Source organism: Camarhynchus parvulus, chromosome 24 (genome assembly GCF_901933205.1).
Source record: "Camarhynchus parvulus chromosome 24, STF_HiC, whole genome shotgun sequence".
In the NCBI taxonomy this organism is placed as follows: domain Eukaryota; kingdom Metazoa; phylum Chordata; class Aves; order Passeriformes; family Thraupidae; genus Camarhynchus; species Camarhynchus parvulus.
In genome coordinates, this window is record NC_044594.1 from 2,829,313 (window position 1) to 2,855,350 (window position 26,038).

The 26,038-nt window shown below is 49.1% G+C and overlaps 1 protein-coding gene across 1 annotated transcript in view; it reads left to right on the forward strand.

The window, feature by feature from the left end:
- Positions 1-26,038, forward strand: part of SORL1 (sortilin related receptor 1) — a 56,613-nt gene that overhangs the window by 16,279 nt on the left and 14,296 nt on the right. Inside the window, 27 exon segments of the mRNA XM_030964866.1 lie at positions 402-594; positions 813-930; positions 1,412-1,485; positions 3,061-3,149; positions 3,250-3,428; positions 4,482-4,668; positions 5,667-5,795; positions 6,016-6,101; positions 8,439-8,611; positions 8,787-8,918; positions 9,049-9,140; positions 10,164-10,410; positions 10,916-11,054; positions 11,850-12,023; positions 12,188-12,301; positions 13,302-13,424; positions 13,815-13,934; positions 16,149-16,271; positions 17,679-17,786; positions 19,251-19,382; positions 19,656-19,787; positions 20,402-20,536; positions 20,787-20,942; positions 21,695-21,844; positions 22,860-22,988; positions 24,420-24,546; positions 25,078-25,247. Coding sequence (XP_030820726.1) covers positions 402-594; positions 813-930; positions 1,412-1,485; positions 3,061-3,149; positions 3,250-3,428; positions 4,482-4,668; positions 5,667-5,795; positions 6,016-6,101; positions 8,439-8,611; positions 8,787-8,918; positions 9,049-9,140; positions 10,164-10,410; positions 10,916-11,054; positions 11,850-12,023; positions 12,188-12,301; positions 13,302-13,424; positions 13,815-13,934; positions 16,149-16,271; positions 17,679-17,786; positions 19,251-19,382; positions 19,656-19,787; positions 20,402-20,536; positions 20,787-20,942; positions 21,695-21,844; positions 22,860-22,988; positions 24,420-24,546; positions 25,078-25,247 — 3,731 coding nt within the window.

The following is a 26,038-nucleotide window of genomic DNA, read 5'->3' on the forward strand; positions in this document are numbered from 1 at the left end:
ACTGTACTTATTAAGAAGCTCATCTCACAATCCAATACAACTTTGACTTAACTGGTCAATATATCCAAACACCCTTCAGTGTCCAATTAAGAATTCACCCTTTGGTAAAAAAATCTCCGTAACACATTCCACATGTGCACAACAACAGGTGCAGCAAGTGGAGATAAGAATTGCTTATCATTTGTTTCTCTGAGCTTTCTCACAGCTTCCCAGGAAAATCCTGGGAGAGAGCTGTCTCTCTCTGTTTAGAGGATCTTTGATTACCACAAGGCAAATGAGAACATCGACCGAAATCTGTGATTTTTGGCTGTGCTGCATCAACGCCTTACCTTTGCCTGCCGATCCGTCACATCCCCAGCCTTATGGGAAGGGGTTCATTTCCCATTTCCCCCACCCCACAGGTACTTTGCCAACGAGCCCTTCGCGGATTTCCACCGCGTGGAAGGCGTGCGGGGCGTCTACATCGCCACGCTGATCAACGGCTCCTTCAGCGAGGAGAACATGCGCTCCGTCATCACCTTCGACAAGGGCGGCACCTGGGAGCTGCTCCAGCCCCCCACACAGACCCAATATGGGGAGCACATCGACTGCCAGGTACCACGGGGGGGTGGGACAGGGAGAAGACCCCCAAAAGTGGCATTTGGGGGTTTATTAATGGTGGGCTTGGTGATCTTGGAGATGTTTTCACTCTACGAAAAGAGGTTGAAACAGCAATGCCACCACAAGGGAGTCCCTCCTGGCCTTTCCAAGCAGAGAGGACTGGAATACACAGCATGAGGGATGGATGTTAATCCACTGTTCTGCTTTCCCAGTTGTCCCAGGGCTGCTCTCTCCACCTGGCCCAGCGCCTGAGCCAGCTGCTGAATTTCCAGCTGCGCAGGATGCCCATTCTCTCCAAGGAGTCGGCGCCAGGACTGATCATTGCCACTGGTACTGCTTTTCCCTTGGCTTTGTGGGGTGTTGTTGCCAGGCAGTATTTAGTTTGTACAAGCAGGTTATAAAATGCAATTAAATGGTGCATTTTGGTCCTTTCTCTGCTGCAGTCCCCATACAGTAATTACAGAAGGAACATTTCACTGCAGCACAGAGATGTGAGAAACCTGCTCTGTTCTGATCTTCTTTCCTGATCCTCGTGAAGGGCTTCTTTAAGATTCAGAAATTCCTGTTTGTCTCGCTCTGTTACTGAAGAAAGCACACATTTTGTTTAATCATGTTTGTAGCCATGGGTTTTTCCCCCATCTGCTTTCAAAACTTGAAATAGTCCTTGAAATATTTGCTTTTGAAGGGATTAATTTATAGTGTGAAAAATCATCTCCTCAATCACAGATAAAAATAGTTTGGAGGTGTCTGGCTGCCTTTTAAGCAATCACTTTGCATTCCTCAAGAAGGATGATTTCTCCCATTCTCCCAGGCTCCGTTGGCAAGAACATGGCAAGGAAAACCAATGTTTATGTCTCGAGCAGTGCTGGAGCAAGGTGGAGAGAGGTAAGGCTGCTCTTACACCTGCCAGATCAGCCAGTGTGGTGGGGGAACAGGAAGAATTTTGGCAGCAATATAAATGAGTTAAACTAAAGGTGATTTCATATGCATCCAAGAGCTGGAAGGTGCTCAATGCCTTAAAATGAGGGAAAAAGGTTTTTAGATGAAGGACCAGGTGTGGGTTGGTTGGAGATGAACCTCTGGTGTGGATGGGGGATTCAGACACAGGAGAGCTCCCTCCTCTGTTTTTCCTTTACATCTGGCAGGACTTTTCCTCAGCATGGAGCATTTGGTGTCTTTGAGATGGGACTGACAGCCAGGATTTTGTGTGTGAGAGACTTTGGAGAGGCTCTGGCTTCTTCCAGAGAAACGGGAGCTGCCCTTGGTTTATGGGGAGCGTGCTGCTGTTCACTGCGTGGATGTTCTGGTCTGTGGCAGTGTTTGTGGCATGCCTGTGCACTCTGCAGCCAGTGTAATGTGGTATTCCAACATCTGCAAGCCATTGAATCCTGGGAGCTGAGCAGCCTCCTCTCCCCCTGCGAGTGCTGCGCGGTCGGGGCGAGGTCTGGGCAGCTGCACGGGGGCTGGGGACACACCACAGGTCTGGCTGATGCCAGAGGTGGTTCAGAGGCTGCTCCTTGCTCCAAAATCCAGATGCAGAGCAGCTGTGGGGACCCTGCCACCAAGCAGGAGCTGACAGGTTGTCCAAAACCAGAGACTTCCAGGTGCCAAGCTCCATGAGTTTGCCTTGGAGTGCAGTTCAAGCATTCTGAGGAACCCAAAGCTCCTGGTCTTTGTATCATGAGCAGAGGTGCAGAATGACCCAGCAGTGGAGCTGAGAAGCAGCACCACAGCTCCTCCTGCTCAGCTTTGGCCAGCAGCAGGCTGGGAGGCTCCGCAGATCACTGGGGTGATTTCACAGCCCAGAGAAGAAAGGAACAATGCGTTCAGTGCCCTGAATGTCCCCAGGTGTGACAGCACATCCTGTGAGCAGGGTCTGGCAGGGACACACTCCCTGTTTGCATCCCAAGGTGCTCTGGGCTCCCTGGATGGGAAAGCAAAGCTGTTTGTGTGCTGGAGGTGTAGGTGAGCGTGAGATCCAAGCTTCTTGCCATGGATGAATTGTCTCCAGGGCTTGTTTCTGCATGCCATGGCCCCACTTCTCTCTGAACATTCACAAGACCTTCCACAGCCTGAGGGCCAGCTTCTCTGCAGTCCTGGGATGGCCACAAGTCACTGCTGGGTGTCAGGAAAGCCTCACAGAGGTGACAAATGAGAGGAGGAGTGATGGACTCTGGTTTTGTGTCATGGTGCTTCTTCCACTGATTCTTTCCCTGCACAGAGCACAGGAGGAGCAGAGTCCAGGGCTCAGGGCAGCTTTACACACGTCTCTTAGGGGAAATGGGCTGGCTATTCTCATCTGCAGATGGTGTCCCATAAACACTTGAATCTCTGGTGCCTCCAGATACTTGATTTGGCCGAGGCTGAAGCATTAGCTTGGCTCAGGCAGAGTTTCTGACCACGCCATTTCCCTTCACTCAGCAGAGCTCTGATGACCCCTCAGCACTGTCTCTCTTCCAGGCACTGTCTGGACCCCACTACTACACCTGGGGTGACCACGGTGGAATTCTGGTGGCCATCGCCCAAGGCACCGAGACCGACCAGCTCAAGTGAGTGTCAGGGCACAGGGGCTGGCATGGCAGAGAGTGCCCTGCAGCAGGACAGCAGGACATGCCCCTGTCACCTCTCCCAATCTCCTTTTTTGTGCAGGTACAGCACAAACGAAGGGGAAACCTGGAAAGTGTTCACGTTCTCGGAGAAGCCGGTGTTTGTGTACGGGCTCCTGACCGAGCCTGGAGAGAAGAGCACCATTTTCACCATCTTTGGCTCCTACAAAGAGAATGGCCACAGCTGGCTGATCCTGCAGATCAACACCACTGATGTGCTGGGTAAGGGGATGGGTGGCAGAGCCATCTCTGGGGTGGCTCTGCAGGTTGGAGAGAGGGCATCTCTTCACGCCCTGTCCCGAGTGTCTCATGTCCATGTGGACACAGCTGCTGAAGGCACCCGTGTGCCCTGTGCTCTCCCTGTATTCCTTCCCTCCTCACTGAGGAATTTGTTGAAAAGGAAAAGAGAAAAAAAAAAACCTCCTTCTGAAGGCTTGTGCCTATGAATGTTTTATAACCCATTTCAGCTTTGATTGCGAGGCAGCATTTTAATCAAAGCGCAGTTAAACCCAGCAGAGGAATTTGCTTGACTAAAATTTATCACCAATTCCCTTGACATTTTGTTGGGAACAGATCTGTTTGGTAACCAGAACGAGTTCATTCAGATTCCCTGTCACTGCCACGGAGCTGCCTGCTCCCTCCTGTCACTGCGTGCTGCCGCACGCTCCCAGCTGGAGCTCTCTCTTCCCTTCCCTTCCCTTCCCTTCCCTTCCCTTCCCTTCCCTTCCCTTCCCTTCCCTTCCCTTCCCTTCCCTTCCCTTCCCTTCCCTTCCCTTCCCTTCCCTTCCCTTCCCTTCCCTTCCCTTCCCTTCCCTTCCCTTCCCTTCCCTTCCCTTCCCTTCCTCTTTAGGGGAAGTTTTGCGCCAGGGGAGGGTGGAGAGGGGAGGGAATCACAGAACCACAGAATGAATTAGGTGGGAAAAGACTTTTGGTTGGAAAAGATCCAACACCTCCTCATCACCTTAACCACAGCACAAGTGCCATGTCCAGTCTTGCTTTAAACACCTCCAGGGATGGTGACTCCATCCCCTCCCTGGGCAGGTGATTCCAGTGCCTAATCCCTCTTTCAATGAAGAATTTTTCCCTGATGTCCAACATAAACTTCCTCTCATTCTGTGGTTGCCTGGGACAAGAGGCATTCCTGTGGTGTGGGGCTGGATGCCAGCACGCCTGGCACTCCTGGGTACCCAGGGGCATCAGCATCTCTCTGTCTTTAAACGTGGTGTGCTGCAAATGCTGCACCTTTCTTCACCCCAGCCTTGTTTCTCCTCTCAGGGGTCCCTTGCACAGAGAATGACTACAAGCTGTGGTCACCCTCGGACGAGCGAGGCAATGAATGTTTGCTGGGGCATAAAACCGTTTTCAAAAGGAGGACTCCTCATGCAACCTGCTTCAATGGGGAAGACTTTGACAGGCCTGTCATGGTCTCCAACTGCTCTTGTACGAGGGAGGACTTTGAATGGTAAAATACCAATTAATTTCTTCTAGTCTGGATTGTAAATCCAAGATAAGTATCTGTGACCAATCGCTCCGAGTGAGCAAACATCCAATTTATGTAGCTCGGAATGTCCCTGCTTCATTTTATAGCAGAGAGGAAACTAAACAGACTGAAAACATCCTTTCATTAATAACAGGGCATGAGACTTAATTAATGTCTTTAGAGCCTTTTGGGAGCCTCTGAAAGGTTCCACGGAAAAGGGAAGTATTGTTAATCCATCACCTTCCAAAGGAGAATGGGTAATTTCCCATCACAGACAGAGATCCACTAAAAATCTTTGTGATTCTGCAGCCACAGGGGTGCAGCTGGCGCTGCTATTGCCCTTTGACTGCAATTCCCACAATCCTGACACCGCTTTCAGGATCAGGAAACACGCTCTGGCAAACTGATGCAAAGGTTTGGGGTTAGAAAGGAAACTGCTTTTGAGGGCCTGGGCTTTCAGTGGAGCTCACACCAGGCTGCTCCTGTCTGATGCTGAGACCAAGTCTGGCTCACCACGAGCACACTGAGAGCAGGGCCGGTGGGATCCTGCCTGAGAATTCAGCCCTGGGCTCCCTACAGCATCCCACGGACAAAACCTCTCTCCCCCACAGCGTTTTCCAAAGCACAGCCACACTGTAACTCCCATTTTGCCAGCAGGACCAGCCAAGAGACAGAGCAGTGACCCGAGCCAGCTGAGCAGCAGCACTGGGGCTGGCAGCCAGCTTTGCAGAGCGCGCTGCCTCAGCTCTGCCTCGCTGCCTCACCTTCCCCAGCCTGCCCAGCCACTGGCAAAGCTGATTTGCAAAGTGTTCTTGAAACACCCTGTCTGGCTGGGAGATGTTCTGTGCAGCTAAATACTGATAATAAACGAAGGGTCACTTTGGGTTCTTAAAAATTCTATGCAAAAATAGATCGTGGTATAGCATGGCTGCATTTTTTGCTTTTCCCTGTCCCTCCCTATGTCTTTCTTCTTCTTGCAGTGATTTTGGCTTCAAGCTGAGCGATGACCTGTCCTTAGAAGTTTGTGTCCCTGACCCTGAGTTTACTGGGAAACCCTATGACCCACCAGTCCCTTGCCCTGTTGGCTCAACCTACAGGAAGACTCGAGGGTATGTGCTGTGCTTGGGAAGGCAACCTGATATTCCAATTTATCTTACTGGTGATTAAAAAAACCCCAAACAACCACAAAACCCACGAGAGCGGCAGCAAACAAACGGCGTGTTAGGACATACATGGCAATTAAACACCACAGCTTGTTCTGGCTGCACAGGGTGGTTTGTTCACAGTTTTTTTTCCATGGAATAAACTGCCTGGCTCTGTGTGTTGCAGCTACAGGAAGATCTCTGGGGACACTTGCACGGGTGGAGACGTCGAGTTGCGGCTGGAGGGGGAGCTGGTGCCGTGCCCGTTGGCGGGTGAGTGTGTGCACCAGGAGCTGCTCTGGGCACAAGGGCTCCATTCATAAAACCTTTGGCTGGTGCCTCAGGGACCAGGCACTGAGTCCCAGAGGGCTCTCAGACAAAACCTGTGACACAGGAGCCTGGGTGGGTTACAAATCGCCCTCTCCTGTCCTGTGGCCGGAGCTTCTGAGGGTCAGGAGCAGTGGCTGCCCACAGTGCAGAGCCCTCTGAAGCCCTCAGGGGCAGACTGCAAGCAGGATCCCCTCCACCGTGGTCATGTCCTTGCTGTAGCTGGCTTGAACCCAACCAGAAAGACAGGAATTAGATCAAAGACACCCCCATCCTTGAGAAGGTCCCCTTGGGAAGGTGTGACTGTGTTCACAGGGGTCCGAGGATGAGGGAAGAGACGAGGATCTGACTCCATGTTTCAGAAGGCTTGATTTATTATTTTATTATATATATTACATTAAAACTATACTAAAATAATAGAAGAAAGGGTTTCATCAGAAGGCTGGCTAAGAACAGAAAAAGAAAGAAAGAATAACAAAGGCTTGTGGCTTGGACAGAGAGTCCGAGCCAGCTGGGCTGTGATTGGCCATTAATTAGAAACAACCACATGAGACCAATCACAGATGCACCTGTTGCATTCCACAGCAGCAGATAACCATTGTTTACATTTTGTTCTTGAGGCTTCTCAGCTTCTCAAGAGGAAAAATCCTAAGGAAAGGATTTTTCATAAAATATCATAGCTACAGGAAGGTCCCACTCTGAGACAGCCACCATGGGCAGCTGAACCATGGCCCTTTGGGGCCAGACCAGGGCAGACCTTCATCCCTCACACCTGTGCCTGCCAGAATTCACCCTCCCCAGCCTTACTTTCTCCTCTGGAACATACAAGGCACTGTAGCAGTCCCGTGCCCCTGTGCTGCCAGAGTTATTTGCATTCTGCTCATTAGAGCTTTAATTTAATCTGGCGTCACGAGCTGCGTGATCAGCATTGCTGCTTGCTGCAGCTCCAGAGCCTCAGGCAGGGCAGGGGCTCCTGGAAGGGCTGGGGAGCTGAGCAGAGCAGCCAGACCCACCAGCAGCAGGTTCCCCTGCACTGCCCTAAAATTTTTCAGCGTGCAAAAGATATTCCAGGTGTGGAACAGCACGGGGAAGCATCCCCTGCCCTGGGACTCCTGCCAGCTCTGCACTCAGCTTTACTCCTGACACGTTATTCACCCCTCTGAGCCCTCTTGAGCTATTTGGAGAGCTGTGTTGGGCATGCTGAGAAGGGCCCTGCTGATTGCAAAGTAAACCTGCTGTCCCCACGGGCTGGCCTTTGAAGTGCTGTGTTCCCAGAGATGGGCTGGGGATCCGTGCTGGCTCGCTCCATGGTAACACTTTCATGTACAGGATCTGTTTCATATCTCCCGATAATCTCATTAGGGATGCACAGCCAGAGTTACTTACTGACATTAGCTCTACTCATTAATAGCATTATTGGACTTGACTGGTGGTGGGATAATGGCCAGGAGACTTTGTCCTGGACCAGGATCCCATTACCTGGATTCGGCTCCATTGGGAAACAAAACCCACTCTGGGATATTTCCTGGGGCCAGTGTCCCTGAGGACTTGCAGAGTTGCATCACTCCCACTCTTTTTAATGTTGGGGATTTTTAAGGAAGAGGAGGTCTGTGACCGTGTTCACAGGGGTCCAAGGATGAGGGAAGAGACGAGGATCTGACTCCATGTTTCAGAAGGCTTGATTTATTATTTTAAGATATATATTGTATTAAAACTATACTAAAAGAATAGAAGAAAGGGTTTCATCAGAAGGCAAGCTACGAATAGAATAAAAAAGAATCAATAACAAAAGCTTGTGTCTCGGACTGAGTCCAAGCGAGCAGACTGTGATTGGCCATTAATTAGAAACAACCACATGAGACCAATCACAGATGCACCTGTTGCATTCCACAGCAGCAGATAACCGTTAGTTACATTTTGTTCCTGAGGCCTTTCAGCTTCTCAGGAGGAAAAATCCTAAGGAAAGGATTTTTCATAAAAGATGTCTGCGACAGAGATCAGTATTTTGTTTCTTACTGGCAGAACGAAAGGGGTCAGGGCAGGTTCTGTGCCTCCTCCTCCTCCTCCTCCTCCTCCTCCTCCTCCTGGACCAGACAATGCCCACAGTGTGTACCCAGCCCCATGTGAGGCTATTACCACATTCCCATTAACCTAATCCCACTGAGACAAAAGCCCTTTGCCTCCCCGAAGTGCTAAACCAGGGCTGAAAAACACCTGCTATTTTCTTTCTTTTGCCCCTCAAGTAGCCAAAACCGGCCACTAAACAAGGCATTGTTGTTGCAGAGGAGAACGAGTTCATCCTCTACGCCACCCGATACTCCATCCACCGCTACGACCTGGCCTCGGGCGTCAGCGAGGAGCTGCCCCTGGCCGGGCTCAGGGGGGCTGTGGCTCTGGATTTTGACTACGAGCACAACTGCCTCTACTGGGCTGATGTCACTCTGGACATCATCCAGGTGAGCTGCGAGCAGGGAGGCATCACCCCCTTGCCACCCGGGTGTTGCATCCACACCCTGAAATGCAGATGTTTGTCCTGGTGCTCCTCCCCTCCGAAGCTGGCTGTCCCGTGACCTTTCAGGCTTCAGGCAGTTCCTCGTCTTTTATTCTGATTATTTTTATTTTTTTCCCCAGCGTCTCTGTCTCAACGGCAGCTCTGGGCAGGAAATAATCATAAGCACTGGGTTGGAAACAGTGGAAGCTTTGGCTTTTGAACCTCTCAGCCAGCTGCTCTACTGGGTCAACGCTGGGATTCCCAAAATCGAGGTACAGCTCTGCCCACCCGTGGCAGTGCATATTTTATTAAGGAGCAATTAATTACCTGCCACAGATTTTGTGTCACTTCAAGCAGTGCCAGTAGCAAACGCACCTGTCCTGGCTTTGGTTTTGGGTCTAGGTTGCCAATCCAGATGGAGACCTGAGACTGACTGTCCTCAACTCCTCGATACTGGAGCGACCCAGAGCCCTGGCTCTGGTTCCCCGAGATGGGTAAGAAAGGAAACAACACAAGTGTTTCCCTGCTATTCCCAAGGAAAACTGCTGCTCCTTCACCACGTCCTCCTCAGGGAGGACAGCCTGGCAAGGGGAAACTGGGGACAGGCACAGCACAGTCCTGCCCTGTGGAGCCCACTGTCACCACTGCATCCCCAACTAAGGCACCAACTCCCTCAGAGCACAGATCACCAACTGTTAATTCCTTCCTGCCCATACATATCCATCGGTACATAACTTTTCCTGCCTGTAAAACTGGTCTGGTCAGTGGGGGAAGCTGCAGTGATGCGTGAGAAACTGAGCTGCGCTCGAATCCAAGAGCCCAATCCGAGTTACATCTTTTTGGGGTTTGGCCTCGGCTGCGAATGTAAGCTCTGACAAACCAAAGCAGTTCATGGCAAGGTAACCTGCAGCTGCACTCCCACTACAGAGCTTGCAGCTCAAAAGCCTCCGTGCTGCTCATAAATCTGCTGCTGGTGCTCATTAGAATTGCAGAGCTCCCTGTTCAAAGGCATGTCGGGCAAGAGGCGCAGAATGTGGAGCATTCCACCCTCTGCCTCTCCTAACCCCGATCCTTTTGATGAGCTGCTGTGACCGTGTTCACAGGGGTCTCAGGTTGAGGGAAGAGACGAGGATCTGACTCCATGTTTCAGAAGGCTTGATTTATTATTTTATGATATATATTACATTAAAACTATACTAAAAGAATAGAAGAAAGGATTTCATCAGAAGGCTAGCTAAGAATAGAAAAGGAAAGAATGATAACAAAGGTTTGTGGCCCGGACTCTCTGTCCGAGCCAGCTGGACTGTGATTGGCCATTAATTAGAAACAACCACATGAGACCAATCACAGATGCACCTGTTGCATTCCACAGCAGCAGATAACCATTGTTTCCATTTTGTTCCTGAGGCCTCTCAGCTTCTCAGGAGGAAAAATCCTAAGGAAAGGATTTTTCATAAAACATGTCTGTGACAAGCTGCTCTGTGTGGATTTAGAGTAACCTCTGTGCCTGCTGCCAGGTTGATGTTCTGGACAGACTGGGGGGACTCCAGGGCTGGCATCTACAGGAGTGACATGGACGGGTCTCTGGCCGGGTGCATCGTCTCGGAGGGCGTGCGCTGGCCCAACGGCATTTCTGTGGATGACCACTGGATCTACTGGACTGAGGCCTACATGGACAGGATCGAGAGGGTGGATTTCAATGGCATGCAGAGATCTGTGATCCTGGACAGCCTCCCTCACCCCTATGCCATTGCGGTATTTAAGGTTTGTTCTCCTCGTTGTCATTTTTTCCGTAGCATGCAGGATCTGAGGTTGGTGGTGGAGGAGCACGGGGCACACTGAATTTGGAGGATAAGGATGTGATTTGGAGCACACTTTGTCTCTCTGTCTGCTTCCCTGAAACGTTCCCACAGATCCCTGAATTTGGAGGATAGGGATGTGGTATGGAGCAGGCATGACACTTTTGTCTCTCTGTCTGATTCCCTGAAACATTCCCACAAATCCCTGAAACCAGCAGGCAAGTGCAGCCCAATCCAGGACCAACATTCCCAAGCAGCTGCCCTGCAATGTTTGCCACTCAGCAGATCACTCTGTCACTCTCATTCCTGCTCAAATCCCACCTCAGGCCTTCCTCTTCATCTCCCCTGTGGGTTGGGGACACTTTTCACTCTCTCTTTTCCAGTGTTTAGGGTGATGAGTGCAGGTAGCACTGATGAGCACGGCCCTGGAGGTGCCTCTGCTCACACTGAGAGCCAAGCCTGTGTTTCAGAATGAAATCTACTGGAATGACTGGTCACAGCTGAGTATTTTCAGAGCATCCAAAACCAGCGGCTCCAGGATGGAGATCTTGGTCGGCCGACTGAATGGGATCATGGATATGAAAATCTTTTACAGAGGAAAGACAACAGGTAATGATGCAGATGATCCTCCCTGGGATTTAGAAATGTGTTCTTTCCCCATTTCCACTGGGCCATCCTGGCTTGCATTTCCTGAGCACCCATTCCTGCAGGGCTTGAGGCTTTCAGGAATGAGTTTCATCAGGGCTATATTCTGCTTTTGGCTGCCAGGAGAGAGAGCTCATAGGGCACTTGGCTGTGGTGGCACCTCATGGTTTGTGTCAGATCCTGGCTTTTCCATCAAAGTGTTGTATAGACCAAAAAGCCACAGGATTTCAGTGCTGTACCAACTCTGCCTTCCTTTAATATCTGTCTGCATTGTGCCAAGGCAGTGTGACCTCCGTGGGCTGTTCATACCCATTTCCAGATGGCTACCAGACCACTGAAGGGCTCCAGACTGGAGGGACAAGAGGCACTCTGGGGTGTAACTGACACCCTTTGGTAGAGCTCCAAAGCCACTCGGATGAGTTGTGTCCCTTAAAGGCCCTCAAACTCCCTGGAGGTGGCTCTGGGCATTCCTAGGGGTGACCTCAGCACTCAGCCCTGCAGAGCTGGGGGAAAAGAACAGGTGACATGGGGTTGTGCTAGCTGGGCTGATCACGATTCAATACCTTATTGGGGTGCAGGTGACACTGGGGCTCCTGTGCCTGTGTCCTGGGATAGAAGGTGACACTGGGGCTCCTGTGTCTCTATCCTGGGGTGGCAGGTGACACTGGGGCTTCTGTGTCTCTATTCTGGGGTGACAGGTGACACTGGGGCTCCCGTGCCTCTGCCCTGACACTGTCCCCTTCTCCTGCCCTGCTCCAGGGCAGAACGCCTGCATCACCAAGCCCTGCAGCCTGCTCTGCCTGCCCAGGTCCAACAACGGCCGCAGCTGCAAGTGCCCCGAGGGGGTGGCCAGCACGGTGCTGCCCACTGGGGAGCTCAGGTGTGACTGTCCCCACGGCTACGCCATGAAGAACAACACCTGCATCAAGGAAGGTGAGGTCCTGCATCAAGGGAGGCGAGGTCCTGCCTGGCTCTTGCTGCTGCTCAGGGCTGAGGTGGCTTCTGCCATCAGGAGAGGTCGGTGTGACCTGTCCTCTGGCCCATTTCTGGAGGCACAGCCTGATGCCAGCTTGTTTCTGCCGTCCCTCCTGCCCCAGAGAACACGTGCCTGCCCAACCAGTACAGGTGCTCCAATGGGAACTGCATCAACAGCATCTGGCAGTGTGACAATGACAATGACTGCGGGGACATGAGCGACGAGAAGAACTGCCGTGAGTGTCCTGCCCTGGTGGCTTTAGCCTGGCCAGGCTCAGGTGTCTGCTCTGGTGGCACCTCAGCTGATGCTGCACGCTCCTTTCCCAGTCAGGGAGAGCAAGAGGCTCTCTGGGGTGTAACTCAGGTTTTTGGTGACTCCCAAAGCAAATTTGATAAGTCTTGTCCCAGTCCCCTTGAGCAGATGAGGCATCAGTGTCTGAAGTTTGGTGAGGCTGATGCCAACTCTTGCACTAATTGTCTTCTGAAGTTAATTGAGGGCACAGCCAGTGAGGAAAAGAGAGCAGACAGTGCTGACACGGGCCTCTTGTTGAGATAATAAATCAGATTCAGACATTAAATATGGAGGTCACCCTTTTGAGCAAAGTTAAGAACAGCCAATGTGTGCAGGAGGGGCAGATGTTCCACAGCTCTGCACAGCCTGAGGGGTTTGGGTTCGTGCTCTGTGGAAAAAGGACTGGGTTTGAAGTTAGGAATCACTGGAGGACCAGGAGAGAGGTTGCTTATGCCCATTTTGTACCAATGAGGAATTTATTTCCGTGTCAGCAGAGTCCAAGTTTGAGTTCAATGGCTCCAGGTGTGGGAAAACCTCTCCATTCCTTGGAGAGAGGTCACCAGCTTGGCACAGAGATGCTGCCTTGGATATTCATGGCCAGCTTCTCCCCTGCTTGGGCTGCCCTGTCTCGTCCCAGCACCTGAGGTTTCAGTCCCCTTTGTGGGGAGCAGACAGCTCTACAGCCTTGGCTTCCTTTTCCCTGGCTTGGGAGTGGACATCAGGAGTTTCAGTCCTGATCCCCAGACAGAAAACTGACCCCTGTGCGCTCTGCTTTACATGGAGTGCCTAAAAATGGCATTAAAACACAAGAGCAGGAACTCAGGCTGGGCTGGCAGGATTCTGTCCCTGTCCCTCCACTTCCCTGCACTCAGTACAGCAGCAACCATTTTCTAACCACCGCCTTCTCCTCCTCATCCTCCTCCTCCTCCTCCCGTCTCCATCAGCAACCACCGTGTGCGACACCGAGACCCAGTTCCGCTGCCAGGGCTCGGGGACCTGCATCCCCCTGTCCTACAAATGTGACCTGGAGGACGACTGTGGGGACAACAGCGATGAAAGTCACTGTGGTGAGTGCCCCTCCTGCCCTGGGCACGGGTGGGCAGCTGCTCTCCATTGCTCTCTGTGCTGCTCAGAGCTGCTCCTGCTCTGGATGCTGCTCAGGGCTGATGGAGGGGAGGATCCCCCTGTTTGCCCAGGCTGTCTCCTCCTCATTTGCTGGGGAATGAGAAATGGGGGACAGGACCAGCATTTACAGGGTATTTGGGAATTAGGGACATGTAAGAATCCAGCACCATCACGTACTGGGAAGTGAGGGGCAGGAGAAGAGAGAGAGGCCATATGTTGGTCCTTCCTCTCACCGTGTTCCAGCTGGGAGATTTCTGTGCCATTATTATCCAGCTTCCCTGCTCTGCTCCTTGGGCATTCCCGTGACCTGAAGCCCAATGTTTTGTTTGCAGAAGCTCACCAGTGCAGGAATGATGAGTTCAGCTGCAGCTCAGGGATGTGCATCCGTCTGTCCTGGATGTGTGACGGGGATAACGACTGCAGGGACTGGTCTGACGAAGCAAACTGCACTGGTGAGTGCTCAGGTGTTGCTCAAGAACCTCCTGCTGCTCCTACTTTTTATTTCCAGCCTGGGAGACATCAGCCAGTGTCTTGTGCCTCAGTTTCCTTGCTTGTTAGAGCACCTTAGGCTGGTGTGATGCTCCAAATCCAAGGATTTCCTTCCCCCAGGTTCACTGGCAGCTGAGATGCTCACACAGTGACCCAACTTTGCTTTTTACCTGCGAGGTTGCACCCACAGGCAAAGCTCTGTGGTATGGGAAGTGGTTTTGTGGCTGCTGAGCAGCCAAAGGGCTCTCCTGCAAGAAGAGCTCCTGTGTTGCAGGAAGGCAGCAACCAGGCTGGTGGGCACTGGCAGCATTTCACAGCTTTCACTCGGTTTCCTTGCCATTAATTAGGTGCAGAAAACAGGCACACTCTTGCAGCTTCTCCACAGTTAGCTGATGTGAAGAAGAGGCAGGTTTAGTTTGGCAAGTTTAGTTTGGCAGTTTTAGTCCTCCTCTGGCAGCCTCATTGCTCCACGGGCTCGAAAACCTTAAAGAGCGTGCCCTAAGTAGGGAGCCCCACAGAGAAAACCCACTCTTGGTTTTACTTACAGCTTGTATTAAAGCAGCCTGGCTGGCAGAAATAACCTTGTTCCTACTCTGTGCAGGAAGACCTGTGAGCCTCACTGTGTGTTTGGAGTGGAAAGTCACAACACTCCACCCTCCTCACCACCACAGTGATGGTGTTCCCCAGCAGCCTCCTGAGGTTAGCGCACCCACACAGAGCCTCTTTCTCACCAGATAAAACAACAGAGAGCAGTGCACTGGCCTTTTCCACTAGAAACAATCAAGCAAAACTATCAACCAAACCAAAAACCTCAGTGCTTGCATGAGAAGAAACTTCTTAGAGCAGGCAGAGCCCCAGTCTGTCAGTGAAAGACACAAGGTTGTATTTATTAAGCCATCCATGGGATATTTAAGATAAAAGACCCAAGGTTGTATTTATCATACATGGGATATTTAAGATAAAATCAGTGCTTTCCATGGCATGAGGAGCCTGCAGGGACCAGGATCTGGGAATGCTGGCAGCAGCCTGGAGCCTTTGGGACACAGAGTGGCACCAGCTGCTGTCCTGGGGCTCTGGCAGGAGGATTTAAGAGATCCCTTTCAGGTCTTTGAGCTCCTCTTTGCTCACCCCCCGTGGCATTTATTGTGCCTGGAGCACCCAGGGCTCATCCTGGTCATTAGTATTCCATGAGTGTGGCTTCCTAAGAAGGTTTAATTTATATTGGTATCACTTATCTCTCGTATGAGTTTCTCCAGAGAGAATTACTACAGGAGAGGAACCTACTTCAAAAAGCGTGTCGGGTTTGTAAAGCCCCGAGTTGGAATTATCTAAGAGGATCACAATTATTTGAGGAACATTCCGTCTGACTTCACCGGGCTGCAATTAGTGCTCTTATCTAAAATAATTACATTTCATGCTGAATACCTAATAGAATATTACTGCCAGCAGATTGTACTATTTGGAAATATCTGCGAGTGCATGTCACTCTCTAACCTGAAACTCAGGATCATGCCATTTAATTAAGTTGAACACTGCTTTTCGCAATAACTCTGAGCGCTCTCCTGCTTGAGGAGCAGGATTTGTCTCTGAAGTGACAACACAAACCAGGCTGCAACCCAGATACCCCACAGGCGGATATTTTTCCTGACAGGAGCCTAAGGAAAACCCCCAGGGAGAATTGTATTTCTTGTTTGCTTTGGCAACATAGAAGAGCCTTGTTTGCCTTAATTAAAAGCTCCCTCTGACTCTGTCCTGCCCTGCACGGGGGACTCTGCAGCTCTGCCGAGCCTTGCTTGATCTCGGTGACATTTCTCACCATCTCTGGCACGGTGCCACGGCTGTAACCTCTGCCCACGCACCCCAAGGGCTGAGATCAAAGGGACAGAGGCTGCTGACTTTGGGGAGAGCTTTGGGACGTCTCTACCCTGCAAAAGCCATCCCCGAGGCACAGCAGGCTTGTGAGCAAGAATGGCACAGCGAGGCAAAGACCATGGCAAACTGGGACTCAAGGAATTCTCCTGCCTGGGCTCCATGGGGTGGCTGCTTGTGCTGGGACCCTGGTGGGAGATGCTGGGGCAGGAGAAGGAGCAGGGTGGCATTGTGTGGCCTGACACTCAGCTCAGCAGGGACACGGTGCCAGCCCACTCTCAGGTGTCGCCCTGCTCTGGTTCCAGCAGTTTACCACACCTGTGAGGCCTCCAGCTTCCAGTGCCACAACGGGCACTGCATCCCGCAGCGCTGGGCGTGCGACGGCGACGCCGACTGCCAGGACGGCTCTGATGAGGACCCTGCCACCTGTGGTAACGTGTCCTGTGTGTGTGGGGGGCTCTGCCACGGCTGGGAGGGATTTCTGCACAGCCACTGAGCTAAACCAGCGGCAAACTCAGGGGGAGAGCCCCCGCCCCTCCAAAAGCAGTCATAGTGCAGAGAAAACCTATTGTAAATCAAAGGGGACTCCGACAAAGGGGAGAGAATGATGAGGAGGACTCCATGGGTATCAGAAGGCTAATTAATTACTTTATCATGCTATACACACCAAGGGATGTGTATAGTATGATAAAATAATTAATATTTTATTTATATAATTTATACAAATTATTTTTATTTATATAATATAATAATTCTTTTATTTATATAATGTTTTATTTCTATAATTTATATAAATTATTTTATTTATACAATATAATTATTTTATTTAGATAATATTTTGTTTATGTAATTAATATAACATTTTATTTGTATAATTTGTGTAAATTATTTTATTGATCTAATATTATAATTATTTTATTTATATAATATTACAATTATTTTATTTATATAATGTTTTATTTCTATAATTTATATAAATTATTTTTATTTATATAATATCATAATACTTTTATTTTCATAATATTTATTTACATAATTTATATAAATTATTTGTATACTATTATAATTATTTTATTTATATAATATTATAATTATTTTATTTATATAATATTCTATTTAGATAATTTATAGAACTTACTTTATACAATATAATTATTTTATTTATATAATATTCTATTTAGATCATTTATATAAATTATTTTATTTATACAATATAATTTATTTAGATAATATTTTGTTTATGTAATTAATATAACATTTTATTTGTATAATTTGTGTAAATTATTTTATTGATCTAATATTATAATTATTTTATTTATATAATATTACAATTATTTTATTTATATAATATTTTATTTTCTATAATTTATATAAATTATTTTTATTTATATAATATTATATTATATTTTTATTATTTTTTATATAATATTTATTTACATCATTTATATAAATTATTTTTATACTATTATAATTATTTTATTTATATAATATTATAATTATTTTATTTATATAATATTATAATTATTTTATTTATATGATATTTTATTTATATTATTATATTTATATAGTTTATATCAATTAATACTATCTGACACACACACACTTCTTTACCCTGATAGGCCAAAGGAACAAAACATCCTCAATTTGGGTAAACAATCCCCATATTGCATTCTGCTTTAGCACAACACAAGTGAGATAAGAATTGTGTTTCCCTTCTTCTCTGCTTGTCTCAGAGGGCATGTGAATACCACAGCAACCCTGGCTTTTCTTAGCTGATTAAAACAGCTTTAACAAAACCCTGAAAAAACGCCCAACATCCTCCCCATTCTGCCTTTCAGAGAAGAAGTGCAACGGCTTCCAGTGCCCCAATGGCAGCTGCATCCCCACCAGCAAACACTGCGATGGCATCAACGACTGCTCCGACGCCTCGGACGAGCAGCACTGTGGTGGGTGCTGGGCTCAGGGGGGCTCTGGGGCCCAGCTCTGGGGCTGGCAGCAGTAATGAGCTCATGTGCCTTGCTCGGCACCCAGTTTGTTAGAGGAGGAGCAGGGGATGAAGCTTTTCAGCCTTTGCTTTGCTTCTTCTCCTCTGGATCTGTTCCGTCGCTATTGGAGAATGTTCAGTTTCCCCAGAATGTTAAGGAATATTTCTGGTATTTCCTCTGGTAACCTTCCTCTATACAGTCTGCAGCTTCTCTAGAATGAGGGCTGAGATTTCTAGATGGGCTGATGAGACCCCTGACTCCCTGAGGAGTGGAAAATCCTGAGTGATGCGAAAAATGGGAGGAGATGGGCCAAATCGTGAAGGAATTCTCTGACCCTATAGTCTGGGAGTTTCCACATGAACAGATTCAAAACCCAGCTGAGGTGGGGAAATACCTGAAAGAGAAGTACCAGGATGACCCTAAGGAGAATTATTGCACACTGCAGGGCAGCAGACAGAGGAAGGGCAGGGAGATAAATCAGCAGCTCTCCCAGTCAGGCTGCAGCCAACACCCTGGGCTCAAAGCCAGCAGCTAAACCAGATAGTGAGCCTAAACCAGCACCTAAACCAGATAGTGAGCCTAAACCAGCACCTAAACCAGACAATAAACCTCAACCAGTGGCTCAACCAGCACACTATGTTAGCAGTTTGATCACTGACAGTGAGACAAACTGGCAAAATTTGTTTGTGGCTAGCAGTGTTTAGCGAGCATCTGATGCAGATTAGGTTGAATGAGGTTACTTTGACATTGTTACCTTCAGAGCATCTCAGGTTTTTAAAGAAATGGTCATTGGAAAGAAATTATCATCTGCTGAGATGGATTGATATAAACTGTAGGTCCTTCAGAAGCCTTGCAGTTCTTAAGGTTACATATCTTTCTTCAACTCGCCTTCCCTTGAAAGCAAAACCCAGGTTTTACTTTCAAAAAAAAAGGTTTTGGAAAAGGTTTCAAAAAGTCAGGTTTTTGTCTTATTTTATCCAGAAAATCCAAAACATGTAGTTTAAGCATATTAGGTACTGTCTGAACCAGCTTTCTGCAGGTAAAAAAGCAAAGCTGCATTTTTTTTTGCTCTGCCCAAGCCAGAAATGGGAGCAAAGCCACTTTACTCCCCTGGGAGATAATGGGAGAGGCTTAGTGGGCAGTCACGGGCCCACTGTGAAATTGGTGGGTCAGCAAAAGGCACAGCCTGGGGGACACTGCCAGGGAGGCACCAAACCCCTCCTGGTGCCTGTGCCCACCCTGAGGGGTGATCTGGTGAGAATCAGGGACACAGCTCAAGCCATTTGTGTCAGGAACTCTCTGTAAATCCCCAAAATCCGCCCTGAGCTGCGCTCAGACCCGCACAGCCCCCGGTGGGTGACACCGCTGGCTGCAGGGACAGCAGAGGTGCCAGCCCTGTCCCCCTGTCCTGCCCCATCCCTGCAGAGCCCCTGTGCACCCGCTACATGGATTTTGTGTGCAAGAACCGGCAGCAGTGCTTGTTCCACTCCATGGTGTGCGACGGCATCGTCCAGTGCCGCGACGGCTCCGACGAGGACGCCGCCTATGCTGGCTGCTGTGAGTGTCACCAATGTCACATTTCTGCCAAGGGAGGGTGGGCACAGCATGGGAACAGAGCCCTGGGGAGGCTACCAGGGATGCCAGCTATTCTGGCTGCTGTGAGTGTCACCAATGTCACATTTCTGCCAAGAGCCAGGCTACCAGGGATGCCAGCTTTCCTAAGAGGTGGCTCCAGACCTGCTTAGAAATCTGTGCTTGGCCCTGAGCGTGCTCCTTCCTGCTCAAGCTTTCCTGAAGCCCTTGATCTTTACACCAGTCCTCTCCCTGCAGCCCAGGACCCCGAGTTCCACCGGACCTGTGACCAGTTCAGCTTCCAGTGCCAGAACGGGGTGTGCATCAGCCTGGTGTGGAAGTGTGACGGGATGGATGACTGTGGGGACTACTCGGACGAAGCAAACTGTGGTGAGCAGCATCCCCAAGGCCTCCTGCCACTGCAGCTCCAGCCTCCTTTGCATTTCAGGAGCGTGGAGCAGTGTCTTCCTCATGTTCTCACTCGTGTGTGTGAGTGTGGCACAGCACAGCCTGTCCTACCTGGAGATCGGTGTCATTTCCCTCCTGCTGCAGGCAGGTGAAGTGAAGCCTGCAGAAAACCTGGCACGTCTTGTGCTTGACTAACTCCTCTGTGACCGTATTTACTGCACAGACTCCCAGCCCTGAGCAGACAGGCAGTTTGCAGCCAAACCCAATATTTACCACTGTTCCCTGGGCGGCTGTAGGAGCTGTACCCAGCCAGGCGAGGCAGCTGCAGCCTCATTTCAGAGCTGCAGGGTTTGCTTCTCCATTTTGCCATGCTCTGGTGGATTCTGCTCTGGTTCTGAGATCAGGGATGGTGTCTGGCCACAAAGAACACAGACAGCAGTGGTAGCAACAGAATGAGGGCTGGGAGGAGTGGGAATGCTGGGAATGAAGAGGAAGAAATGTGCTTGTGCTGCTCAGGTGATCTCCCTGAGGTGCTCCCACCTCTGAGCTGTGCTGAGGTGCCCCTGTGGCTCACAGGACTCTCCTCTCCTTGCCAGAAAACCCGACAGAAGCCCCGAACTGCTCCCGGTATTACCAGTTCCAGTGTGGGAACGGGCACTGCATCCCCAACCGCTGGAAGTGCGACCAGGAGAACGACTGCGGGGACTGGTCTGATGAGAGGGACTGCGAGGGTAAGGACGCGCTGACACGGACATGACAGGGACTGGGACATGCTGAAGGATCACTCTGCCTTCCCGCAGCCCCCACAATGCCCCATGAGGGCACTTTCGTGCACCTTTTACTCTGTATTTCTGGATATCCCGATTACAGGCACAATGTAAAAACACCGAGGTTGTGATGCCTCACCTGCCTCCTCCTCGGCCAGCAGGGAGCTTACACAGGAGCAGGAGCTCAGCTCAGCTGTCCCTGGTGTATTTTTAGGCTCTCCAGTTCATCCCATTACCACGCTGATCCCCCCGACGTGCCTGCCCAACCATTTCCGCTGCAACAGCGGCGCCTGCATCATGAACAGCTGGGTGTGTGATGGCTACAAGGACTGCTCTGATGGCTCTGATGAAGAGGCCTGTCCCACCCCAAGTAAGCCCTCCTCTCCCTCACCCCTTCCCTTCTCCCAGATCACATCTGCAAGGAGTTCTGCCCTTTCAGAGCCTGGCCAGGTTGCGGGGTTAATTTGTGGTGTAAAATTTGCGGGGTAAAACAAAGTTTTGTCGCCCTGCAGCAGTGCCACCAGCTGGGACAGCGCTCCAGAGCAGCACAGTCCTGTGGTGGTGTTCACAGGGGTCCCAGGAAGAGGGAAGAGACTCTAACTCCATGTTTCTGAAAGCTAATTTATTATTTTATGATATATATTATATTAAAACTACACTAAAAGAATAGAAGAAAGGATTTCATCAGAAGGTTTGCAAGGAATGCAGAGGCTGGAATGATAACAAAATCCTGTGACTGACCGAGGCAGTCCGAGCCAGCTGGGCTGTGATTTGCTATTAATTAAAAACAACCACATAAGACCAATCACAGATCCACCTGTTGCTTTCCACAGCAGCAGATAAGTAATGTCTGCATTTTGTTCCTGAGGCCTCTCAGCTTCTCAGGAGAAAAAAATCCTAAGGAAAGGGATTTTTCAGAAAATATAATGGCCACACATTCCCAGCAGAGCAGAGGCTTTTCGAGCCCGCTGCAGTCAGCAGAGAGGATGGCCAAGGCGTCATGCCCGTCACCTGCTGGATGGAAGGAGATTGCCATCTAGTGGAGTCGGGCCTGGGGACAGCGCTGCTCCCTGCTGGCGGCGGTGCCAGCCCTGGCGCTCTCCTGTCTCTGTGTGTGTGCAGGACCCAACGCGACAGCCACGTCCCCCGCGCTCCCGGGGCGCTGCAGCCGCTTCGAGTTCGAGTGCCAGCAGCTGCACAAGTGCATTCCCAACTGGAAGAGGTGTGATGGAGTCAGGGACTGCCAGGACGGCACCGACGAGAGGAACTGCCGTGAGTGTGGGCAGGGACGGGCACACCTGGAGCTTTCCCTGGGGAGCTCCTTGTGTGTCAGAGCCCAGGAAATCCCTCTGGCTGCCCTGGAGTGCTCAAACCCCTGCCAGGGGGCTCAGAGACCTTGGCACAGAGCCCCAGACCCCTGTGCTTTTGATTTAGCCCTTGGAAAAAACAATTACCAACCTTGATATGAAGAATTACGAGCCACAAAAGTTTAAGTAGCATGATAGTGAATTTATCACTGGGTGAAAAAATAGATTTTTTGGGGTTTTTAGAATAGGAGTTCAGGGGGCAAGATGGAGGGAACTGGGTATGTCCAGCCTTTCTCCTTCTTCTTCTTGGCCTCCATCTTCTGTGTGATGGTGGCACTTTGGGATTGGTTTAGAGTAGAAGCTCAGTGTCTAACATAGGTGATAGGTATTGGGAAGTAATTGTAAATATTGTACATGTAGTTTTTAGTATAAAGACATAATAACACTGCCCTGAGGGTGGGCAGAGTGCCTCTGACTGTCTTGCTGAGCAGACCTCGGCTGGACAGGAGAAAAAAATTTATAGATAAGAAACGATAAACAACCTTGAGACTGAGAACTGAAGAGCTCTAACTCCTTCTTCAAGTCTTGAGCTGAGAAAAGAGACTTTCTAAAATATCTCAGAGTCACTCTGACCAGCTAGAGAACCTGAGAATTGTGAGGGCAGGGAAGCCTCTGAGGAGGCTTTGATTGCTGGGGAAATCCCTGTAGGAAAAAAATCTTTACAGAAAACAGAAATCTTTTACAGAAAAAGTTCAAAAAAGGATAAAAAGCCCAAGGGGTGCTATTCCCATTAGAAGTCCAGTTGTTGTTTCTCACGGGATGAGCTCCAGGTTCTTCTGAAGGTGCAGCCAGCAGGAGACACCCCAGAGTGTGACACATCAGCCTGAGCTCCATCCCTGACATGCAGCCACCTGCAAATATTCCAGTGCTGCCGAGGGAACTTCCCTGCCTGCAGTCCTGAACTGTTGTGCCTCTTTCAGCCACTCCAAGCAGCCTGTCCTGCCCCAGTGGCTTCAGGTGTGAGGATGGGGAGGCCTGCATCCTGCTGCCAGAGCGCTGTGATGGGTACCTGGACTGCTCAGACAGCAGTGATGAGAGGAACTGCACAGGTGAGAGCAGCCCTGTCCCATCCCTCACTCCCTCTCCCTGTCAGCACACAGATGTGCTCTCCTCGCTCTGTGACCTTGCCCTCACAACATCCTTGATTTATCTGCCTCTCTTGTCCAAGCTGCCTCCTCACCCATTTATCACCAGCTGGGACAAACTTCCCAGCAGCTTCTGCACTGACAATTTGTCTTCCAGCAGCCTCAGACACCGGGGGAAAAAAAAAATCATTTTAGGATGGATGGGAGCAAAGCTGGCTATTTTACACAGCCCACAGGTGAAACAAGAGTCTCCTGCTCTGCCCTGCTTTGCAAGGTGACCCTGGGGACGTGGCATGTGCCCTGCTGCCATCCCTGGCTGTCCCTTGGTGGCCCTGTGGGGGCAGAGGGACAGAGCCCACCCTGGGCTGATAGCAGGGATTGATCACTGCCTCCAGCCAGCCATGAGCTTCAGCAGCTCCCCCACAGAACTGCTGGGCGGGCTGGGCATCAATCAGGTTTAGTTCTTTAATTAAATATTGATTGGGAGAGGCTAGCAGGTTCAGGGGAGGGGGAAGGGGAAGGAGCTGCTGAGATGCACAACTCAGCTGCTACACCAATGGAAAACCATTTCTTTTCCCTTGGAAAAATTGCCTTGCCGTGCTGTCCATGGCCCCACATGCCTGCTGGATTTAATTCCAGCTGTTTAGGGAAAGCAAAACAGCAGCAATTTGCCCCTGCTCTGCTTGGTTTCTGTTCAGCACCAAAGCTGAGCACCCCAGCAGAGCCAAACCACAACAGAGGGATTTGGGCACATAGAGAGAGAGAGCAGGGAGTGGCCTGGTGGGAGCAGGGCACAGATTTGGGGCATTTCAGATCAGCACCTCCCACCCCCAGCCCTGGCAGGGCTGGGTTCCACAGTGATTTTATCCCCTGAATGCCTCTGTGAAGGTCAAGCAGTGATTCAGCCAGAGTTTGTGTCCAGGCAAGCCCCAAACTTGAATTACCAGCCTTTGCTTGGTCCTGCTGCTGAGCACAACGTGTGATAAGGGAAAACACACAAAGAAAGGGCCTGGGGGGTGACAGGGACAGCACAGACTGGTCACAGCAGGAGAAGGGTGACACTGAGCAGTTTGCACTCACACAATTCCAAAATTCCCAATTATTTCATCAACAGCCACACTTTATCTTTCCTTAGGGGAAAGGGGATGCTTGCCTGGTGCAGCATGAAGATATTTTGGGTAGAACTAAGAGCACCAGGGGTGAATCCCTGCTCTGAGCTGCCCTCTGTGAGCCCAGGGTAAATCACACATCTCATTTAAGTGGTGCAGACACCCCTTGAGTCAGCGCTGTTCCTGCCTCCCCTGTGGTTGGTGTTACAAACAAAGCTCCTGTTTCTCTCCTGGGCGCAGGGCTTGTTTCCCTGCAGTAAATTCCCCTTTCCCCTTCTCTGCTCAGATGACACAATCGTGTACAAGGTCCAGAACCTGCAGTGGACAGCTGATTTCTCTGGTGATGTCACCCTGACGTGGGCTCGGCCAAAAAGGATGTCCTCGAGCTCCTGTGTCTACAACATCTACTACAGGTACATCACCCCTCCCCTGCTGCTGGGGCAGGTAAAGAGGACAAGCATCAGCACAGGTGTGCCTGTGTTTACTGCAGAGAACCACAGAATATCAGGTCTGAAAGATTCAGAGCTCCTTAATCAAGTTCTGCTTGGAAAATGTAATATTTGGTAGCAAAAGAGACACAAAATAGGAGCACCCAGAGGGAATTGGTGACAAATTGCATTGGTTTCCTCCTTGACCATGTACTCAGACAGTAAAGTTGTTATATTCATTGTTTTTTCCACTTGGGCCTTGTCTTTGTGGGACCATTAACAGCAAGAACAAAGGTAATAAATTTGAGCACAAGAGTTATAGAAAAGCTCAGGGGCTTATAAGTCACCAAGCCATGGTTAGTTCAGGCTTTCCAGCAGCATCTTTTCAAATTGCTGGTGTGGCACTACCAAAATGAGCCTCAACTTTTTAAAATGGTTCAATATTTTGGGATAAATATACATGTTCTATGCTGAAAAAGCCCATCCTGACTGGAGGCGTGTGGCTCTGTCCCTCAGGATGGTCGGTGAGAGCATCTGGAAGGTCCTGGAGACGCACAGCAACAAAACCAACAGCGTCCTGAAGGTCCTCAAGCCCGACTGCAGCTACCAGGTGAAGGTGCAGGTGCAGTGTCTGAGCAGGGTCTACAACACCAACGACTTCATCACTCTGAGGGCGCCCGAAGGACGTAAGCACAGCTGCTGCTGCCACCACTGCCTGCCACATTTCTGCTGCTGTGGGCTGAATTTTATTTGCAGGGAATGCCCCAGCCAAGGCAGGAATGATGCATCTGACTCTGCGTTCTCAGAATACTGTTATACTATAATACTATTAATATATTATATATATGACATATATATCCAATATATTATATATATCATATAATTAAATTATATTAGCTATTATCTTATAAATATTATATTATTAATAATAATATAAATAAAACAATTATTACATATATTACAGTATATTAATTATATTATTATTAATAATATATACTATTAATATACCATAATACTATACATACTTTATTTATAAAACTTTATTATGTTCTTATAATATCTCTCTCCATGTTCTCAGAATACTATATTATACTATAATACTATTAATGTATTATATATATTACATATATATACAATGTATGCAATATATGATATTATTAATATAATAATTATATATTACAATATATATGACATTATATTATATTATATTATATTATATTATATTATATTATATTATATTATATTATATTATATTATATTATATTATATTATATTATATTATATTATATTATATTATATTATATTATATTATATTATATTATATTATATTATATTACAGTATAATACTATATTTATAATACTATATTATGTTAAAGAATACTATACTATCCTAGAGAATACAGAAAAGATACTGAGTGCTAAAAAGATAATAATGAAAACTCCTGACTCTTTCCAGAGTCTCGACACAGCTTGGCCC